General features: G+C 38.6%; 1 protein-coding gene across 1 annotated transcript in view; it reads left to right on the plus strand.

Annotated features, from left to right (window-relative positions):
• Window positions 1-16,283: 16,283 nt before the first annotated feature.
• Window positions 16,284-18,108, plus strand: part of PRPF40B (pre-mRNA processing factor 40 homolog B) — a 31,833-nt gene continuing 30,008 nt past the window's right edge. The window contains exon 1 of the mRNA XM_039365729.1: window positions 16,284-18,094. Coding sequence (XP_039221663.1) covers window positions 18,092-18,094 — 3 coding nt within the window. The 5' untranslated portion in view covers window positions 16,284-18,091. The remainder of the gene's footprint in view (window positions 18,095-18,108) is intronic.

Consider the following 18,108-nt stretch of genomic DNA (forward strand, 5'->3'; position numbering starts at 1 on the left):
CTGCCCTATCTATATTGCCTGGTAAAATACATGGGAAAATCCCATTGGAGGAAAATTCCACTTAGGGTTAGGGTTAGGTCACCATGAACTCATAGAGAAAAATAGAGGTCACCAACAAATTCGGAGTGCTTGGGTATAGTTAGGAGGGCACTGACTTTTCTAGGCTGCCCTGTCTATGTTTCCTGCTAAAATACATGGGAAAATCCCATTGGAGGAAAATTCCACTTAGGGTTAGGGTTAGCTCACCATGAACTCATAGAGTAAAATAGAGGTCACCAACAAATTCAGAGTGCTTGGGTATAGTTAGGAGGGTAGTGAATATTCTAGGCTGCCCTATCTACATTTCCTGGTAAAACACATGGGAAAATCCCATTGGAGGAAAATTCCAGTTAGGGTTAGGGTTAGGTCACCATGAACTCATAGAGAAAAATGGAAATTGGCAATAAACTGGGAGTTCTTGGATATGGTTAGGAGGGCACTGAGTTTTCTAGGCAGCCCTATCTATATTTCCTGGTAAAATACATGGGAAAATCCCGTTGGAGGAAAATTCCAGTAAGGGTTAGGGTTAGGTCACCATGAACTCATAGAGAAAAATGGAAATTGGCAATAAACTGGGAGTTCTTGGATATTGTTAGGAGGGCACTTAGTATTCTAGGCTGCCCTATCTATTTTTCCTGCTAAAATAAATGGGAAAATCCCATTGGAGGAAAATACACTTCGGGTTAGGGTCAGGTCACCATGAACTGATAGAGAAAAATAGAGGTCACCAACAAATTCAGAGTTCTTGGGTATGGTTAGGAGGGCACTGAGTTTTCCTGGCTGCCCTATCTATATTTCTTAGTAAAATACATGGGAAAATCCCATTGGAGGAAAATTCCACTTAGGGTTAGGGTTAGGTCACCATAAATATGGAGAGCAAAAAGGACTTCGCCAATAAATTCAGACTGCTTGGGAATGGTTAGGAGGGCTCTGACTTTTCTAGGCTACTTTATCTATGTTTCCTGGTAAAATAGATGGGAAAATCCCATTGGAGGAAAATTCCACTTAGGGTTAGGGTTAAGTCACCATGAACTCATAGAGAAGAATGGAAATTGGCAAAAAAAACTGGGAGTTCTTGGATATGGTTAGGAGGGCACTGAGTTTTCTAGGCTGCCCTATCTATATTGCCTGGTAAAATACATGGGAAAATCCCATTGGAGGAAAATTCCACTTAGGGTTAGGGTTAGGTCACCATGAACTCATAGAGAAAAATAGAGGTCACCAACAAATTCGGAGTGCTTGGGTATAGTTAGGAGGGCACTGACTTTTCTAGGCTGCCCTGTCTATGTTTCCTGCTAAAATACATGGGAAAATCCCATTGGAGGAAAATTCCACTTAGGGTTAGGGTTAGCTCACCATGAACTCATAGAGTAAAATAGAGGTCACCAACAAATTCAGAGTGCTTGGGTATAGTTAGGAGGGTAGTGAATATTCTAGGCTGCCCTATCTACATTTCCTGGTAAAACACATGGGAAAATCCCATTGGAGGAAAATTCCACTTAGGGTTAGGGTTAGGTCACCATGAACTCATAGAGAAAAATAAAGGTCACCAACAAATTCGGAGTGCTTGGATATGGTTAGTTGGCCACTGAGTTTTCTAGGCTGTCCTATCTATATTTCCTGGTAAAATACATGGGAAAATCCCATTGGAGGAAAATTCCACTTAGGGTTAGGGTTAGGTCACCATGAACTCCTAGAGAAAAATAGAGGTCACCAACAAATTCGGAGTACTTGGGTATAGTTAGGAGGGGACTGACTTTTCTAGGCTGCCCTGTCTATGTTTCCTGCTAAAATATATGGGAAAATCCTATTGGAGGAAAATTCCACTTAGGGTTAGTGTTAGGTCACCATGAACTCATAGAGAAAAATAGAAGTCACCAAAAAATTTGGAGTGCTTGAGTATGGTTAGGAGGGCAGTTACTTTTCTAGGCTGCCCTGTCTATGTTTCCTGCTAAAATCCATGGGAAAATCCCATTGGAGGAAAATTCCACTTAGGGTTAGGGTTAAGTCACCATGAACTGATAGAGAAAAATGGACATCGGCAACAAGCTGGGAGTTCTTGGATATGGTTAGGAGGGCACTTACTTTTCTATGCTGTTTTATCTATATTTCCTGGTAAAATACATGGGAAAATCCAATTGGAGGAAAATTTCACTTAGGGTTAGGGGTGGGTCACCATGAACTCATAGAGATAAATAGAGATCACCAACAATATGGCGTGCTTGGGTATGGTTAGAACGGCACTGACTTTTCTAGGCTGCCCTATCTATAGTTCCTGGTAAAATGCATGGGAAAATCCCATTGGAGGAAAATTCCAGTTAGGGTTATGGTTAAGTCACCATGAACTGATAGAGAAAAATGGAAATTGGCAAAAAACTGGGAGTTCTTGGGTATGGTTAGGAGGGCACTGAGTTTTCTAGGCTGCTTTATCTATGTTTCCGGCTAAAATACATTGGAAAATCCCACTGGAGGAATATTCCAGTTAGGGTTAGGGTTAAGTCACCATGATAGAGAAAAATGGAAATTGGCAAAAAACTTGGAGTTCTTGGATATGGTTAGGAGGGCACTGAGTTTTCTTGGCTGCCCTATCTATATTTCTTAGTAAAATACATGGGAAAATCTCATTGGAGGAAAATTCCACTTAGGGTTAGGGTTAGGTCACGATAAATATGGAGAGCAAAAAGGACTTAGCCAATAAATTCAGACTGCTTGGGAATGGTTAGGAGGGCTCTGACTTTTCTAGGCTACTTTATCTATGTTTCCTGGTAAAATAGATGGGAAAATCCCATTGGAGGAAAATTCCACTTAGGGTTAGCGTTAAGTCACCATGAACTCATAGAGAAGAATGGAAATTGGCAAAAAAACTGGGAGTTCTTGGATATGGTTAGGAGGGCACTGAGTTTTCTAGGCTGCCCTATCTATATTGCCTGGTAAAATACATGGGAAAATCCCATTGGAGGAAAATTCCACTTAGGGTTAGGGTTAGGTCACCATGAACTCATAGAGAAAAATAGAGGTCACCAACAAATTCGGAGTGCTTGGGTATAGTTAGGAGGGCACTGACTTTTCTAGGCTGCCCTGTCTATGTTTCCTGCTAAAATACATGGGAAAATCCCATTGGAGGAAAATTCCACTTAGGGTTAGGGTTAGCTCACCATGAACTCATAGAGTAAAATAGAGGTCACCAACAAATTCAGAGTGCTTGGGTATAGTTAGGAGGGTAGTGAATATTCTAGGCTGCCCTATCTACATTTCCTGGTAAAACACATGGGAAAATCCCATTGGAGGAAAATTCCAGTTAGGGTTAGGGTTAGGTCACCATGAACTCATAGAGAAAAATGGAAATTGGCAATAAACTGGGAGTTCTTGGATATGGTTAGGAGGGCACTGAGTTTTCTAGGCAGCCCTATCTATATTTCCTGGTAAAATACATGGGAAAATCCCGTTGGAGGAAAATTCCAGTAAGGGTTAGGGTTAGGTCACCATGAACTCATAGAGAAAAATGGAAATTGGCAATAAACTGGGAGTTCTTGGATATTGTTAGGAGGGCACTTAGTATTCTAGGCTGCCCTATCTATTTTTCCTGCTAAAATAAATGGGAAAATCCCATTGGAGGAAAATACACTTCGGGTTAGGGTCAGGTCACCATGAACTGATAGAGAAAAATAGAGGTCACCAACAAATTCAGAGTTCTTGGGTATGGTTAGGAGGGCACTGAGTTTTCCTGGCTGCCCTATCTATATTTCTTAGTAAAATACATGGGAAAATCCCATTGGAGGAAAATTCCACTTAGGGTTAGGGTTAGGTCACCATAAATATGGAGAGCAAAAAGGACTTCGCCAATAAATTCAGACTGCTTGGGAATGGTTAGGAGGGCTCTGACTTTTCTAGGCTACTTTATCTATGTTTCCTGGTAAAATAGATGGGAAAATCCCATTGGAGGAAAATTCCACTTAGGGTTAGGGTTAAGTCACCATGAACTCATAGAGAAGAATGGAAATTGGCAAAAAAAACTGGGAGTTCTTGGATATGGTTAGGAGGGCACTGAGTTTTCTAGGCTGCCCTATCTATATTGCCTGGTAAAATACATGGGAAAATCCCATTGGAGGAAAATTCCACTTAGGGTTAGGGTTAGGTCACCATGAACTCATAGAGAAAAATAGAGGTCACCAACAAATTCGGAGTGCTTGGGTATAGTTAGGAGGGCACTGACTTTTCTAGGCTGCCCTGTCTATGTTTCCTGCTAAAATACATGGGAAAATCCCATTGGAGGAAAATTCCACTTAGGGTTAGGGTTAGCTCACCATGAACTCATAGAGTAAAATAGAGGTCACCAACAAATTCAGAGTGCTTGGGTATAGTTAGGAGGGTAGTGAATATTCTAGGCTGCCCTATCTACATTTCCTGGTAAAACACATGGGAAAATCCCATTGGAGGAAAATTCCAGTTAGGGTTAGGGTTAGGTCACCATGAACTCATAGAGAAAAATGGAAATTGGCAATAAACTGGGAGTTCTTGGATATGGTTAGGAGGGCACTGAGTTTTCTAGGCAGCCCTATCTATATTTCCTGGTAAAATACATGGGAAAATCCCGTTGGAGGAAAATTCCAGTAAGGGTTAGGGTTAGGTCACCATGAACTCATAGAGAAAAATGGAAATTGGCAATAAACTGGGAGTTCTTGGATATTGTTAGGAGGGCACTTAGTATTCTAGGCTGCCCTATCTATTTTTCCTGCTAAAATAAATGGGAAAATCCCATTGGAGGAAAATACACTTCGGGTTAGGGTCAGGTCACCATGAACTGATAGAGAAAAATAGAGGTCACCAACAAATTCAGAGTTCTTGGGTATGGTTAGGAGGGCACTGAGTTTTCCTGGCTCCCCTATCTATATTTCTTAGTAAAATACACGGGAAAATCCCATTGGAGGAAAATTCCACTTAGGGTTAGGGTTAGGTCACCATAAATATGGAGAGCAAAAAGGACTTCGCCAATAAATTCAGAATGCTTGGGAATGGTTAGGAGGGCACTGACTTTTCTAGGCTGCTTTATCTATGTTTCGTGCTAAAATAGATGGGAAAATCCCATTGGAGGAAAATTCCACTTAGGGTTAGGGTTAAGTCACCATGAACTTATAGAGAAAAATTGAAATTGGTAACAAACTGGGAGTTCTTGGATATGGTTTGGAGGGCACTGAGTTTTCTAGGCTGCCCTGTTTATATTTCCCGGTAAAATACATGGTAAAATCCCATTGGAGGAAAATTCCACTTAGGGTTAGGGTTAGGTCACCATAAATATGGAGAGCAAAAAGTACTTTGCCAATAAATTCAGAGTGCTTGGGTATAGTTAGGAGGGCACTGACTTTTCTAGGCTACTTTATCTATGTTTCCTGCTAAAATACATGGGAAAATCCCATTGGAGGAAAATTCCAGTTAGGGTTAGGGTTAAGTCACCATGAAGTCATAGAGGAAAATAGAGATCACCAAGAATTTGGCGTGCTTGCGTATGGTTAGAAGGGCACTGACTTTTCTAGGCTGCCCTATCTATAGATCCTGGTAAAATGCATTGGAAAATCCCATTGGAGGAAAATTCCACTTAGGTTTAGGGTTAGGTCACCATGAACTCAGAAAGCCAAATGGACATCGCCAGTAAATTCAGGATGCTTTGGTATGGTTAGGAGGGCTCTAACCTTTCAATGCCGCCCTTTTTCCTGCTAAAATGGAAGGGAAAATCCCATTGGAGGAAAATTCCAGTTAGGGTTAGGGTTAAGTCACCATGAACTCATAGAGAAGAATGGAAATTGTCAAAAAAACTGGGAGTTCTTGGATATGGTTAGGAGGGCACTGAGTTTTCTAGGCTGCCCTGTTTATATTTCCCGGTAAAATACATGGGAAAATCCCATTGGAGGAAAATTCCAGTTAGGGTTAGGGTTAAGTCACCATGAACTGATAGAGAAAAATGGAAATTGGCAAAAAACTGGGAGTTCTTGGATATGGTTAGGAGGGCACTGAGTTTTCTTGGATGCCCTATCTATATTTCTTAGTAAAATACATGGGAAAATCCCATTGGAGGAAAATTCCACTTAGGGTTAGGGTTCGGTCACCATAAATATGGAGAGCAAAAAGGACTTAGCCAATAAATTCAGACTGCTTGGGAATGGTTAGGAGGGCTCTGACTTTTCTAGGCTACTTTATCTATGTTTCCTGGTAAAATTGATGGGAAAATCCCATTGGAGGAAAATTCCACTTAGGGTTAGGGTTAGCTCACCATGAACTGATAGAGAAAAATAGGGATCACCAACAAATTTGGAGTGCTTGGGTATGGTTAGGAGGGCAGTGAATATTCTAGGCTGCCCTATCTATATTTCCTGGTAAAACACATGGGAAAATCCCATTGGAGGAAAATTCAAATTAGGGTTAGGGTTAGGTCACCATGAACTCATAGAGAAAAATGGAAATTGGCAATAAACTGGGAGTTCTTGGATATGGTTAGGAGGGCACTGAGTTTTCTAGGCAGCCCTATCTATATTTCCTGGTAAAATACATGGGAAAATCCCGTTGGAGGAAAATTCCACTTAAGGTTAGGGTTAGGTCACCATGAACTGATAGAGAAAAATAGAGGTCACCAAAAATTCAAAGTTCTTAGGTATGGTTAGGAGGGCACTGAGTTTTCTAGGCTGCCCTATCTAGATTTCTTAGTAAAATACATGGGAAAATCCCATTGGAAGAAAATTCCACTTAGGGTTAGGGTTAGGTCACCATAAATATGGAGAGCAAAAAGGACTTCGCCAATAAATTCAAAGTGCTTGGGAATGGTTAGGAGAGCACTGACTTTTCTAGGCTGTCCTATCTATATTGCCTGGTAAAATACATAGGAAAATCCCATTGGAGGAAAATTCCACTTAGGGTTAGGGTTAGGTCACCATGAACTCATAGAGAAAAATAAAGGTCACCAACAAATTCGGAGTGCTTGGACATGGTTAGTTGGCCACTGAGTTTTCTAGGCTGTCCTATCTATATTTCCTGGTAAAATACATGGGAAAATCCCATTGGAGGAAAATTCCACTTAGGGTTAGGGTTAGGTCACCATGAACTCCTAGAGAAAAATAGAGGTCACCAACAAATTCGGAGTACTTGGGTATAGTTAGGAGGGGACTGACTTTTCTAGGCTGCCCTGTCTATGTTTCCTGCTAAAATATATGGGAAAATCCTATTGGAGGAAAATTCCACTTAGGGTTAGTGTTAGGTCACCATGAACTCATAGAGAAAAATAGAAGTCACCAACAAATTCAGAGTGCTTGGGTATAGTTAGGAGGGCACTTACTTTTCTATGCTGTTTTATCTATATTTCCTGGTAAAATACATGGGAAAATCCAATTGGAGGAAAATTTCACTTAGGGTTAGGGGTGGGTCACCATGAACTCATAGAGATAAATAGAGATCACCAACAATATGGCGTGCTTGGGTATGGTTAGAACGGCACTGACTTTTCTAGGCTGCCCTATCTATAGTTCCTGGTAAAATGCATGGGAAAATCCCATTGGAGGAAAATTCCAGTTAGGGTTATGGTTAAGTCACCATGAACTGATAGAGAAAAATGGAAATTGGCAAAAAACTGGGAGTTCTTGGGTATGGTTAGGAGGGCACTGAGTTTTCTAGGCTGCTTTATCTATGTTTCCGGCTAAAATACATTGGAAAATCCCATTGGAGGAATATTCCAGTTAGGGTTAGGGTTAAATCACCATGATAGAGAAAAATGGAAATTGGCAAAAAACTTGGAGTTCTTGGATATGGTTAGGAGGGCACTGAGTTTTCTTGGCTGCCCTATCTATATTTCTTAGTAAAATACATGGGAAAATCTCATTGGAGGAAAATTCCACTTAGGGTTAGGGTTAGGTCACGATAAATATGGAGAGCAAAAAGGACTTAGCCAATAAATTCAGACTGCTTGGGAATGGTTAGGAGGGCTCTGACTTTTCTAGGCTACTTTATCTATGTTTCCTGGTAAAATAGATGGGAAAATCCCATTGGAGGAAAATTCCACTTAGGGTTAGGGTTAGCTCACCATGAACTGATAGAGAAAAATAGGGATCACCAACAAATTTGGAGTGCTTGGGTATGGTTAGGAGGGCAGTGAATATTCTAGGCTGCCCTATCTATATTTCCTGGTAAAACACATGGGAAAATCCCATTGGAGGAAAATTCCAGTTAGGGTTAGGGTTAGGTCACCATAAATATGGAGAGCAAAAAGGACTTCGCCAATAAATTCAGAATGCTTGGGAATGGTTAGGAGGGCACTGACTTTTCTAGGCTGCTTTATCTATGTTTCGTGCTAAAATAGATGGGAAAATCCCATTGGAGGAAAATTCCACTTAGGGTTAGGGTTAAGTCACCATGAACTTATAGAGAAAAATTGAAATTGGTAACAAACTGGGAGTTCTTGGATATGGTTTGGAGGGCACTGAGTTTTCTAGGCTGCCCTGTTTATATTTCCCGGTAAAATACATGGTAAAATCCCATTGGAGGAAAATTCCACTTAGGGTTAGGGTTAGGTCACCATAAATATGGAGAGCAAAAAGTACTTTGCCAATAAATTCAGAGTGCTTGGGTATAGTTAGGAGGGCACTGACTTTTCTAGGCTGCCCTGTCTATGTTTCCTGCTAAAATACATGGTAAAATCCCATTGGAGGAAAATTCCACTTAGGGTTAGGGTTAGGTCACCATAAATATGGAGAGCAAAAAGGACTTCGCCAATAAATTCAGAGTGCTTGGGAATGATTAGAAGGGCACTGACTTTTCTAGGCTACTTTATCTATGTTTCCTGCTAAAATACATGGGAAAATCCCATTGGAGGAAAATTCCATTTAGGGTTAGGGTTAAGTCACCATGAAGTCATAGAGGAAAATAGAGATCACCAAGAATTTGGCGTGCTTGCGTATGGTTAGAAGGGCACTGACTTTTCTAGGCTGCCCTATCTATAGATCCTGGTAAAATGCATTGGAAAATCCCATTGGAGGAAAATTCCACTTAGGTTTAGGGTTAGGTCACCATGAACTCAGAAAGCCAAATGGACATCGCCAGTAAATTCAGGATGCTTTGGTATGGTTAGGAGGGCTCTAACCTTTCTATGCCGCCCTTTTTCCTGCTAAAATGGAAGGGAAAATCCCATTGGAGGAAAATTCCAGTTAGGGTTAGGGTTAAGTCACCATGAACTCATAGAGAAGAATGGAAATTGTCAAAAAAACTGGGAGTTCTTGGATATGGTTAGGAGGGCACTGAGTTTTCTAGGCTGCCCTGTCTATGTTTCTTGCTAAAATACATGGGAAAATCCCATTGGAGGAAAATTCCACTTAGGGTTAGGGTTAGCTCACCATGAACTCATAGAGTAAAATAGAGGTCACCAACAAATTCAGAGTGCTTGGGTATAGTTAGGAGGGCAGTGAATATTCTAGGCTGCCCTATCTACATTTCCTGGTAAAACACATGGGAAAATCCCATTGGAGGAAAATTCCAGTTAGGGTTAGGGTTAGGTCACCATGAACTCATAGAGAAAAATGGAAATTGGCAATAAACTGGGAGTTCTTGGATATGGTTAGGAGGGCACTGAGTTTTCTAGGCAGCCCTATCTATATTTCCTGGTAAAATACATGGGAAAATCCCGTTGGAGGAAAATTCCACTTAAGGTTAGGGTTAGGTCACCATGACCTGATAGAGAAAAATAGAGGTCACCAAAAATTCAAAGTTCTTAGGTATGGTTAGGAGGGCACTGAGTTTTCTAGGCTGCCCTATCTAGATTTCTTAGTAAAATACATGGGAAAATCCCATTGGAAGAAAATTCCACTTAGGGTTAGGGTTAGGTCACCATAAATATGGAGAGCAAAAAGGACTTCGCCAATAAATTTAAAGTGCTTGGGAATGGTTAGGAGAGCACTGACTTTTCTAGGCTGTCCTATCTATATTGCCTGGTAAAATACATAGGAAAATCCCATTGGAGGAAAATTCCACTTAGGGTTAGGGTTAGGTCACCATGAACTCATAGAGAAAAATAAAGGTCACCAACAAATTCGGAGTGCTTGGATATGGTTAGTTGGCCACTGAGTTTTCTAGGCTGTCCTATCTATATTTCCTGGTAAAATACATGGGAAAATCCCATTGGAGGAAAATTCCACTTAGGGTTAGGGTTAGGTCACCATGAACTCCTAGAGAAAAATAGAGGTCACCAACAAATTCGGAGTACTTGGGTATAGTTAGGAGGGGACTGACTTTTCTAGGCTGCCCTGTCTATGTTTCCTGCTAAAATATATGGGAAAATCCTATTGGAGGAAAATTCCACTTAGGGTTAGTGTTAGGTCACCATGAACTCATAGAGAAAAATAGAAGTCACCAAAAAATTTGGAGTGCTTGAGTATGGTTAGGAGGGCAGTTACTTTTCTAGGCTGCCCTGTCTATGTTTCCTGCTAAAATCCATGGGAAAATCCCATTGGAGGAAAATTCCACTTAGGGTTAGGGTTAAGTCACCATGAACTGATAGAGAAAAATGGACATCGGCAACAAGCTGGGAGTTCTTGGATATGGTTAGGAGGGCACTTACTTTTCTATGCTGTTTTATCTATATTTCCTGGTAAAATACATGGGAAAATCCAATTGGAGGAAAATTTCACTTAGGGTTAGGGGTGGGTCTCCATGAACTCATAGAGATAAATAGAGATCACCAACAATATGGCGTGCTTGGGTATGGTTAGAAGGGCACTGACTTTTCTAGGCTGCCCTATCTATAGTTCCTGGTAAAATGCATGGGAAAATCCCATTGGAGGAAAATTCCAGTTAGGGTTATGGTTAAGTCACCATGAACTGATAGAGAAAAATGGAAATTGGCAAAAAAACTGGGAGTTCTTGGGTATGGTTAGGAGGGCACTGAGTTTTCTAGGCTGCTTTATCTATGTTTCCGGCTAAAATACATTGGAAAATCCCACTGGAGGAATATTCCAGTTAGGGTTAGGGTTAAGTCACCATGATAGAGAAAAATGGAAATTGGCAAAAAACTTGGAGTTCTTGGATATGGTTAGGAGGGCACTGAGTTTTCTTGGCTGCCCTATCTATATTTCTTAGTAAAATACATGGGAAAATCTCATTGGAGGAAAATTCCACTTAGGGTTAGGGTTAGGTCATGATAAATATGGAGAGCAAAAAGGACTTAGCCAATAAATTCAGACTGCTTGGGAATGGTTAGGAGGGCTCTGACTTTTCTAGGCTACTTTATCTATGTTTCCTGGTAAAATAGATGGGAAAATCCCATTGGAGGAAAATTCCACTTAGGGTTAGCGTTAAGTCACCATGAACTCATAGAGAAGAATGGAAATTGGCAAAAAAACTGGGAGTTCTTGGATATGGTTAGGAGGGCACTGAGTTTTCTAGGCTGCCCTATCTATATTGCCTGGTAAAATACATGGGAAAATCCCATTGGAGGAAAATTCCACTTAGGGTTAGGGTTAGGTCACCATGAACTCATAGAGAAAAATAGAGGTCACCAACAAATTCGGAGTGCTTGGGTATAGTTAGGAGGGCACTGACTTTTCTAGGCTGCCCTGTCTATGTTTCCTGCTAAAATACATGGGAAAATCCCATTGGAGGAAAATTCCACTTAGGGTTAGGGTTAGCTCACCATGAACTCATAGAGTAAAATAGAGGTCACCAACAAATTCAGAGTGCTTGGGTATAGTTAGGAGGGTAGTGAATATTCTAGGCTGCCCTATCTACATTTCCTGGTAAAACACATGGGAAAATCCCATTGGAGGAAAATTCCAGTTACGGTTAGGGTTAGGTCACCATGAACTCATAGAGAAAAATGGAAATTGGCAATAAACTGGGAGTTCTTGGATATGGTTAGGAGGGCACTGAGTTTTCTAGGCAGCCCTATCTATATTTCCTGGTAAAATACATGGGAAAATCCCGTTGGAGGAAAATTCCAGTAAGGGTTAGGGTTAGGTCACCATGAACTCATAGAGAAAAATGGAAATTGGCAATAAACTGGGAGTTCTTGGATATTGTTAGGAGGGCACTTAGTATTCTAGGCTGCCCTATCTATTTTTCCTGCTAAAATAAATGGGAAAATCCCATTGGAGGAAAATACACTTCGGGTTAGGGTCAGGTCACCATGAACTGATAGAGAAAAATAGAGGTCACCAACAAATTCAGAGTTCTTGGGTATGGTTAGGAGGGCACTGAGTTTTCCTGGCTCCCCTATCTATATTTCTTAGTAAAATACACGGGAAAATCCCATTGGAGGAAAATTCCACTTAGGGTTAGGGTTAGGTCACCATAAATATGGAGAGCAAAAAGGACTTCGCCAATAAATTCAGAATGCTTGGGAATGGTTAGGAGGGCACTGACTTTTCTAGGCTGCTTTATCTATGTTTCGTGCTAAAATAGATGGGAAAATCCCATTGGAGGAAAATTCCACTTAGGGTTAGGGTTAAGTCACCATGAACGTATAGAGAAAAATTGAAATTGGTAACAAACTGGGAGTTCTTGGATATGGTTTGGAGGGCACTGAGTTTTCTAGGCTGCCCTGTTTATATTTCCCGGTAAAATACATGGTAAAATCCCATTGGAGGAAAATTCCACTTAGGGTTAGGGTTAGGTCACCATAAATATGGAGAGCAAAAAGTACTTTGCCAATAAATTCAGAGTGCTTGGGTATAGTTAGGAGGGCACTGACTTTTCTAGGCTGCCCTGTCTATGTTTCCTGCTAAAATACATGGTAAAATCCCATTGGAGGAAAATTCCACTTAGGGTTAGGGTTAGGTCACCATAAATATGGAGAGCAAAAAGGACTTTGCCAATAAATTCAGAGTGCTTGGGTATAGTTAGGAGGGCACTGACTTTTCTAGGCTGCCCTGTCTATGTTTCCTGCTAAAATACATGGTAAAATCCCATTGGAGGAAAATTCCACTTAGGGTTAGGGTTAAGTCACCATGAACTTATAGAGAAAAATTCAAATTGGCAACAAACTGGGAGTTCTTGGATATGGTTTGGAGGGCACTGAGTTTTCTAGGCTGCCCTGTTTATATTTCCCGGTAAAATACATGGGAAAATCCCATTGGAGGAAAATTCCACTTAGGGTTAGGGTTAGGTCACCATAAATATGGAGAGCAAAAAGGACTTTGCCAATAAATTCAGAGTGCTTGGGAATGATTAGAAGGGCACTGACTTTTCTAGGCTACTTTATCTATGTTTCCTGCTAAAATACATGGTAAAATCCCATTGGAGGAAAATTCCATTTAGGGTTAGGGTTAAGTCACCATGAAGTCATAGAGAAAAATAGAGATCACCAAGAATTTGGCGTGCTTGCGTATGGTTAGAAGGGCACTGACTTTTCTAGGCTGCCCTATCTATAGATCCTGGTAAAATGCATTGGAAAATCCCATTGGAGGAAAATTCCACTTAGGTTTAGGGTTAGGTCACCATGAACTCAGAAAGCCAAATGGACATCGCCAGTAAATTCAGGATGCTTTGGTATGGTTAGGAGGGCTCTAACCTTTCTATGCCGCCCTGTTTCCTGCTAAAATAGAAGGGAAAATCCCATTGGAGGAAAATTCCACTTAGGGTTAGGGTTAGGTCACCATGTACTCATAGAGAAAAATGTACATCATGTAGAATCTGGGAGTGCTTGGGAATGGTTAGGAGGGCAGTGACTTTTCTAGTCTGCCCTATCTATATTTCCTGGTAAAATACATGGGAAAATCCTATTTGGGGAAAATTCCATTTAGGGTTAGGTTTAGGTCACCATGATGCCGGGAGGTAAAATGGACATTGCTAATAATTGATTTTTTTACTTTTCTTTTTTCATTTTATTTTCTTTTTTCCCTTTTCTTTTTCCTTTTTCCTTTTGTTTTTCCTTTCTTTTTTCATTTTCATTTTTCTTTTTCTTTTCTATTAATTTTTTCTTTTTACTTCTTCCTTTTTTCTTTTTCCTATTCCTTTTTTCTATTTCTCTTTTCTATTATTTTTCCTTTTTCTTGTTTTTCTTTCTTTTTCATTTTCTTTTTTCTTTTTTTCTATTTTCTTTCTATTTTCATTTTCATTTTCATTTTTCTTTTCTATAATTTTTTTCTTTTTACTTCTTCCTTTTTTCTTTTTCCTATTCCTTTTTTCTATTTTTCTCTTCTATTATCTTTCCTTTTTCTTGTTTTTCTTTCTTTTTCATTTTCTTTTTTCCTTTTCTTTTGTTTTTTCTTTTTTCCTTTCCTTTTCTTTTTTCCTTTTTGTTTTTTATTTTTCATTTGTTTTTTGTTTTTTTCCTATTTTTCTTTTTTCATTTCCTTTTTCTTTTTTTCTGTTTTTTTCTTTTTTCCCCTTTTTTCTTTTAATTTTCTTTTTCTTTATTTTTTCTTTCTTTTCCTTTTTTCATTTTTCCTTTTCCCCCTATTTTCCTCTTTTTCTTATTTTTTTCTTTCTTTTTCCCTTTTTTCTTTATTTTTTTTCTTTATATTTTAACATTTTTCTTTTTGTTATTTTTTTCTTTTTCTTTTTCCCTTCTTTTTTCCTTTCCTTTCCTTTTTTCAATTTTCCTTTTTCCTTTTAATTTTTTTATTTTGTCCTTTTCCCCTTTTTTCTTTTTCTGATTATTTTTTTTCTTTTTCCTTTATTTTTCTTTTTTCTTGTTTCCTATTAATTTTCTTTTCTTCATATTTTCACTTTTTCCTCTTCTTTTTTCATTTGATTTTTCTTTTTTCTTTCTTTTTCTTTTCTTTCTTGTTTTTATTTTCCTTTTTCCTTCTGTTTTTTCTTTTTTTCTTTTTCCTATTCCTATTCCTTTTTTATTTTTTTATTTTTCCCTTTTCTTATTTTGTTTTTCCCTTTTTTGCTTTTTCCTTTTTTTCCTTTTCCTTTTTTCTTTTTCCTTTTTCCCTTTCGTTTTTCATTATATTTTTCTCTTCTTTTTTCATATTCCCTTTTGTTTTTCTTTTTTCTATTATTTTTTCCTCTTTTTTCCTTTCCTTTTTTCTTTCTTTTTCTTTTTTTATTCCTTTTTCTATTCCTTTCCCTCCATTTTTTCTATTATCTTTCCTTTTTCTTTTTCATTTTTATTTTCTTTTTCCTTTTTTCATTATTATTTTTTTCCTTTTTTCTTTTCCTTTTTCCTTTTTTTTTCTTTTTCCCTTTTTTGTTTTCCCTTTCCCCTTTGCTTTTTCTTTCCTTTTTTCTTCTTTTTCTTTTTTCAAATTTTCTTTTTTTTCTTTTTAGTTTTTTCCATTTTTCTTTTTTCATTTTCTTTTTCTTTTTTTCCTGTTTCCTTTTTTCTCTTTCTTTTTTTCCTATTTTCTCTTTTCTTTCTTTTTCCTTTTTCTTATTTTTTCCTTTTTCTTTATATTTTCTTTTAACTTTTAACTTTTTTCTTTTTCTTTTTATTAATTTTTTTATTTTTATTTTTCCATTTCCCTTTTTCTTTTTCCTATTATTTTTTTTCTTTTCCTTTTTCGTTTTTCTTTTTTCATTTGCTTTTTCTTTCTTTTTTCCTTTTTCCTTTCTCTTTTTTCATTTGCTGTTTCTTTTCTTTCTTTTTTCTATTCTTTTTTCTTTTTTCTATTACCTTTTTTTCTTTTCTTTTTTGTATAAATTTTTCTATTTTTTTCTTTCCCTTTTTTGCTTTTTCATTTGCTTTTTTTCATTTTCTTTTTTCTTTTCTTTTTCCTTTTCTTCCTTTTCTTTTTTCATTTGCTTTTTATTTTCCTTTTTCCTTTCTTTTTCTCTTTTTCTTTTTGTATTCTTTTCTTTTCCTTTCCTTTTTCATTCTTTTTCTTTTTTTCTGTTTTCTTTCTTCTTTCTTTCCTTTTCTTTTTCTTTTTTATTTGCTTTTTATTTTCCTTTTTCCTTTTTCTCTTTTTTCCTTTTTCATTGTTTTCTTTTCCTTTTTATTTTTTCTTTTTCCTTTTTTATTTTGTTTTTTGTTTTCATTTTCATTTCCCTTTTTTCTTTTTTTCTTTTTCTTTTTCCTATAATTTTTTCCCTTTTCTTTTTCTTTTTACTTCTTTCTTTTTCTTTTTTCTTTCTTTTCCCTTTACGCTTTTTCTTTTTTCTTTTCCTTTTTTCCTTTTTTTTCTTTCTTTTTTCTTTTTCCATTTTTCCTTTTCTTTTTCCTTTTTTCCCTTTTCCCTTTTTTCTTTTTCTTCCCTTTTCTTCTTTTTCTTTTTTCATTTGTTTTTCATTTTTTTTTCTCTTTTTCTTTTTGTATTCTTTTTTCTTTTCCTTTTCCTTAATTAAATATGACATTGAAAACCAAATGTCGTTCTGGTGTCTCATTTGGCATTTGGGTTAAAACATTTTTTGACCTCATAGCCTTCTACAATCCTGACCCCGGCATCAGGAATTTTCTTAGCCAGGGACCAAACATGGTCAATTCTTAAAACAGTAACCAACACCATTTTTAAGCATCAAATTCAGCCCAGATGTCAAGGTTGAATTGATAAGATACTTGCTAACCTCTATAGCTGCTCAACTTACCATAGAAACAGGGAGGAGGGGGAACTTGGAAAGAAACGGGAATTTCAGGAAACTGTCCATGGACTGTGAGAATCAAGGTCATCCAAAGCAGATATCTGGCAGAGAAGTGGACCTTTTGCATAACAAACAGTCCAGTTTTTCTTACCTTGGTCTGTGTACAGAGGGAGGGGCAGGCGCCTTTACATATACCTGCAATCATGCGAATGGGACTGCACATGCTGCAAACGGGGTCGCGCGTTCCTGCGGCAATGCTAGTGCCCATGCGACCCTTGTGGTGATGCTAGAGCCCACACAACATTAGCATGAGTGGGATGAGTAGTGGGCTGTAGCCCACAGGTTTGGAACTCCTGAACTAGATTACTTTGGAGGGTTTTTTAAAAACACATTTACTAGTGGTTGGGCTTCACACAATACTTTTCCTCACAGCCAAATAAATGTATTTTCCTCCCATGTGTTACTCCTGCAGCCTATTTTTACTATGCCACAACAAGATTAGGTAGAGTTACTACCACCACACATATTAATGTGGGATACTTTTAGGGAAATATTGGGTAGATTACCTGATGATATTTCCAATTGCCAATCACTCTCCTGAACATATGGTAGGGCAGGTTGGGGTCCAAGCCTTTATAATTTATTTAGCCTTCATGTTTTATTATTTACTGCATGCTGCTTCTCAGGAAGCTAATCTATCAGAATACTAATAGCTTTGTGAATTTTTTCAGAGATGCTGCCATGACATCACCTGGATTATAACAGGGCGGAGTCAAATTGAATAAAACTTTGATTCCCATCTTCAGTAGTTCAGATATTGGCAGCAAAGAAATACAAAAAAATCAAACTACATTTTTGCAACCCAAGTATACCTCATAATTGATGAATAAGCTGAAACCTGTTCAATTTAAATAATTGATAATTAATCATAAAACTTATGTTCAGCCTGGAAAAGTGTGACTTTCTTCAGACTTTGGGATTGAAATTGGAGCCAGTAAAGCGCTAGAAAAGCCAAGCCATTGCTCATCACTATCACTTCTTCCTCCCCTCATAAGACTCCTCATAGTAGGATCAAGAGTGGGATGGAAATATTATAAATAATAAGGACATACTAGTTTCCTAAAGGGGGAATCTCGATTTTATTCAGCTGCCTCTATTTTAATGAAGAATCATTTTGGGCAAGTCAAGAGGCTCCGGTATTTTAACGATCAGAGAGGGAGGGAGTTGGGAGGAGAGGCAATTCCTCTGCACATGCTAAGAGGCATGCTTTCCCAGCTTTTTTTAAAGGTTAGGGTGCCTCCTGACGTAGTTGAAAGGTTATGCTGCAAAGGAGAAAAGAGGCTCATATTGACTGAGTCGCTGGCCGGCCGGCCGGCCGGCCGGCAGGCATGCTCTCCGCGCTCGCGCACCCCCCGCGAGACCCGGGTTGGCGGGGAAGGCTTCTCCCGGCTGGCCGCTTCGCCCTCCTGCCTCTTCCTCCTCCTCCAATCGCGAGCGCCCTTACTGCTGGGTGGGCTGAGCTGCTCGCCTGCACGCCCAGCTGATCCGAGGCTCAGCCATGGTAATGTCTGCCGC

Source organism: Crotalus tigris, unplaced genomic scaffold (assembly GCF_016545835.1).
Source record: "Crotalus tigris isolate CLP2741 ecotype Arizona unplaced genomic scaffold, ASM1654583v1 scf7180000020174.184502, whole genome shotgun sequence".
Classification (NCBI taxonomy): domain Eukaryota; kingdom Metazoa; phylum Chordata; class Lepidosauria; order Squamata; family Viperidae; genus Crotalus; species Crotalus tigris.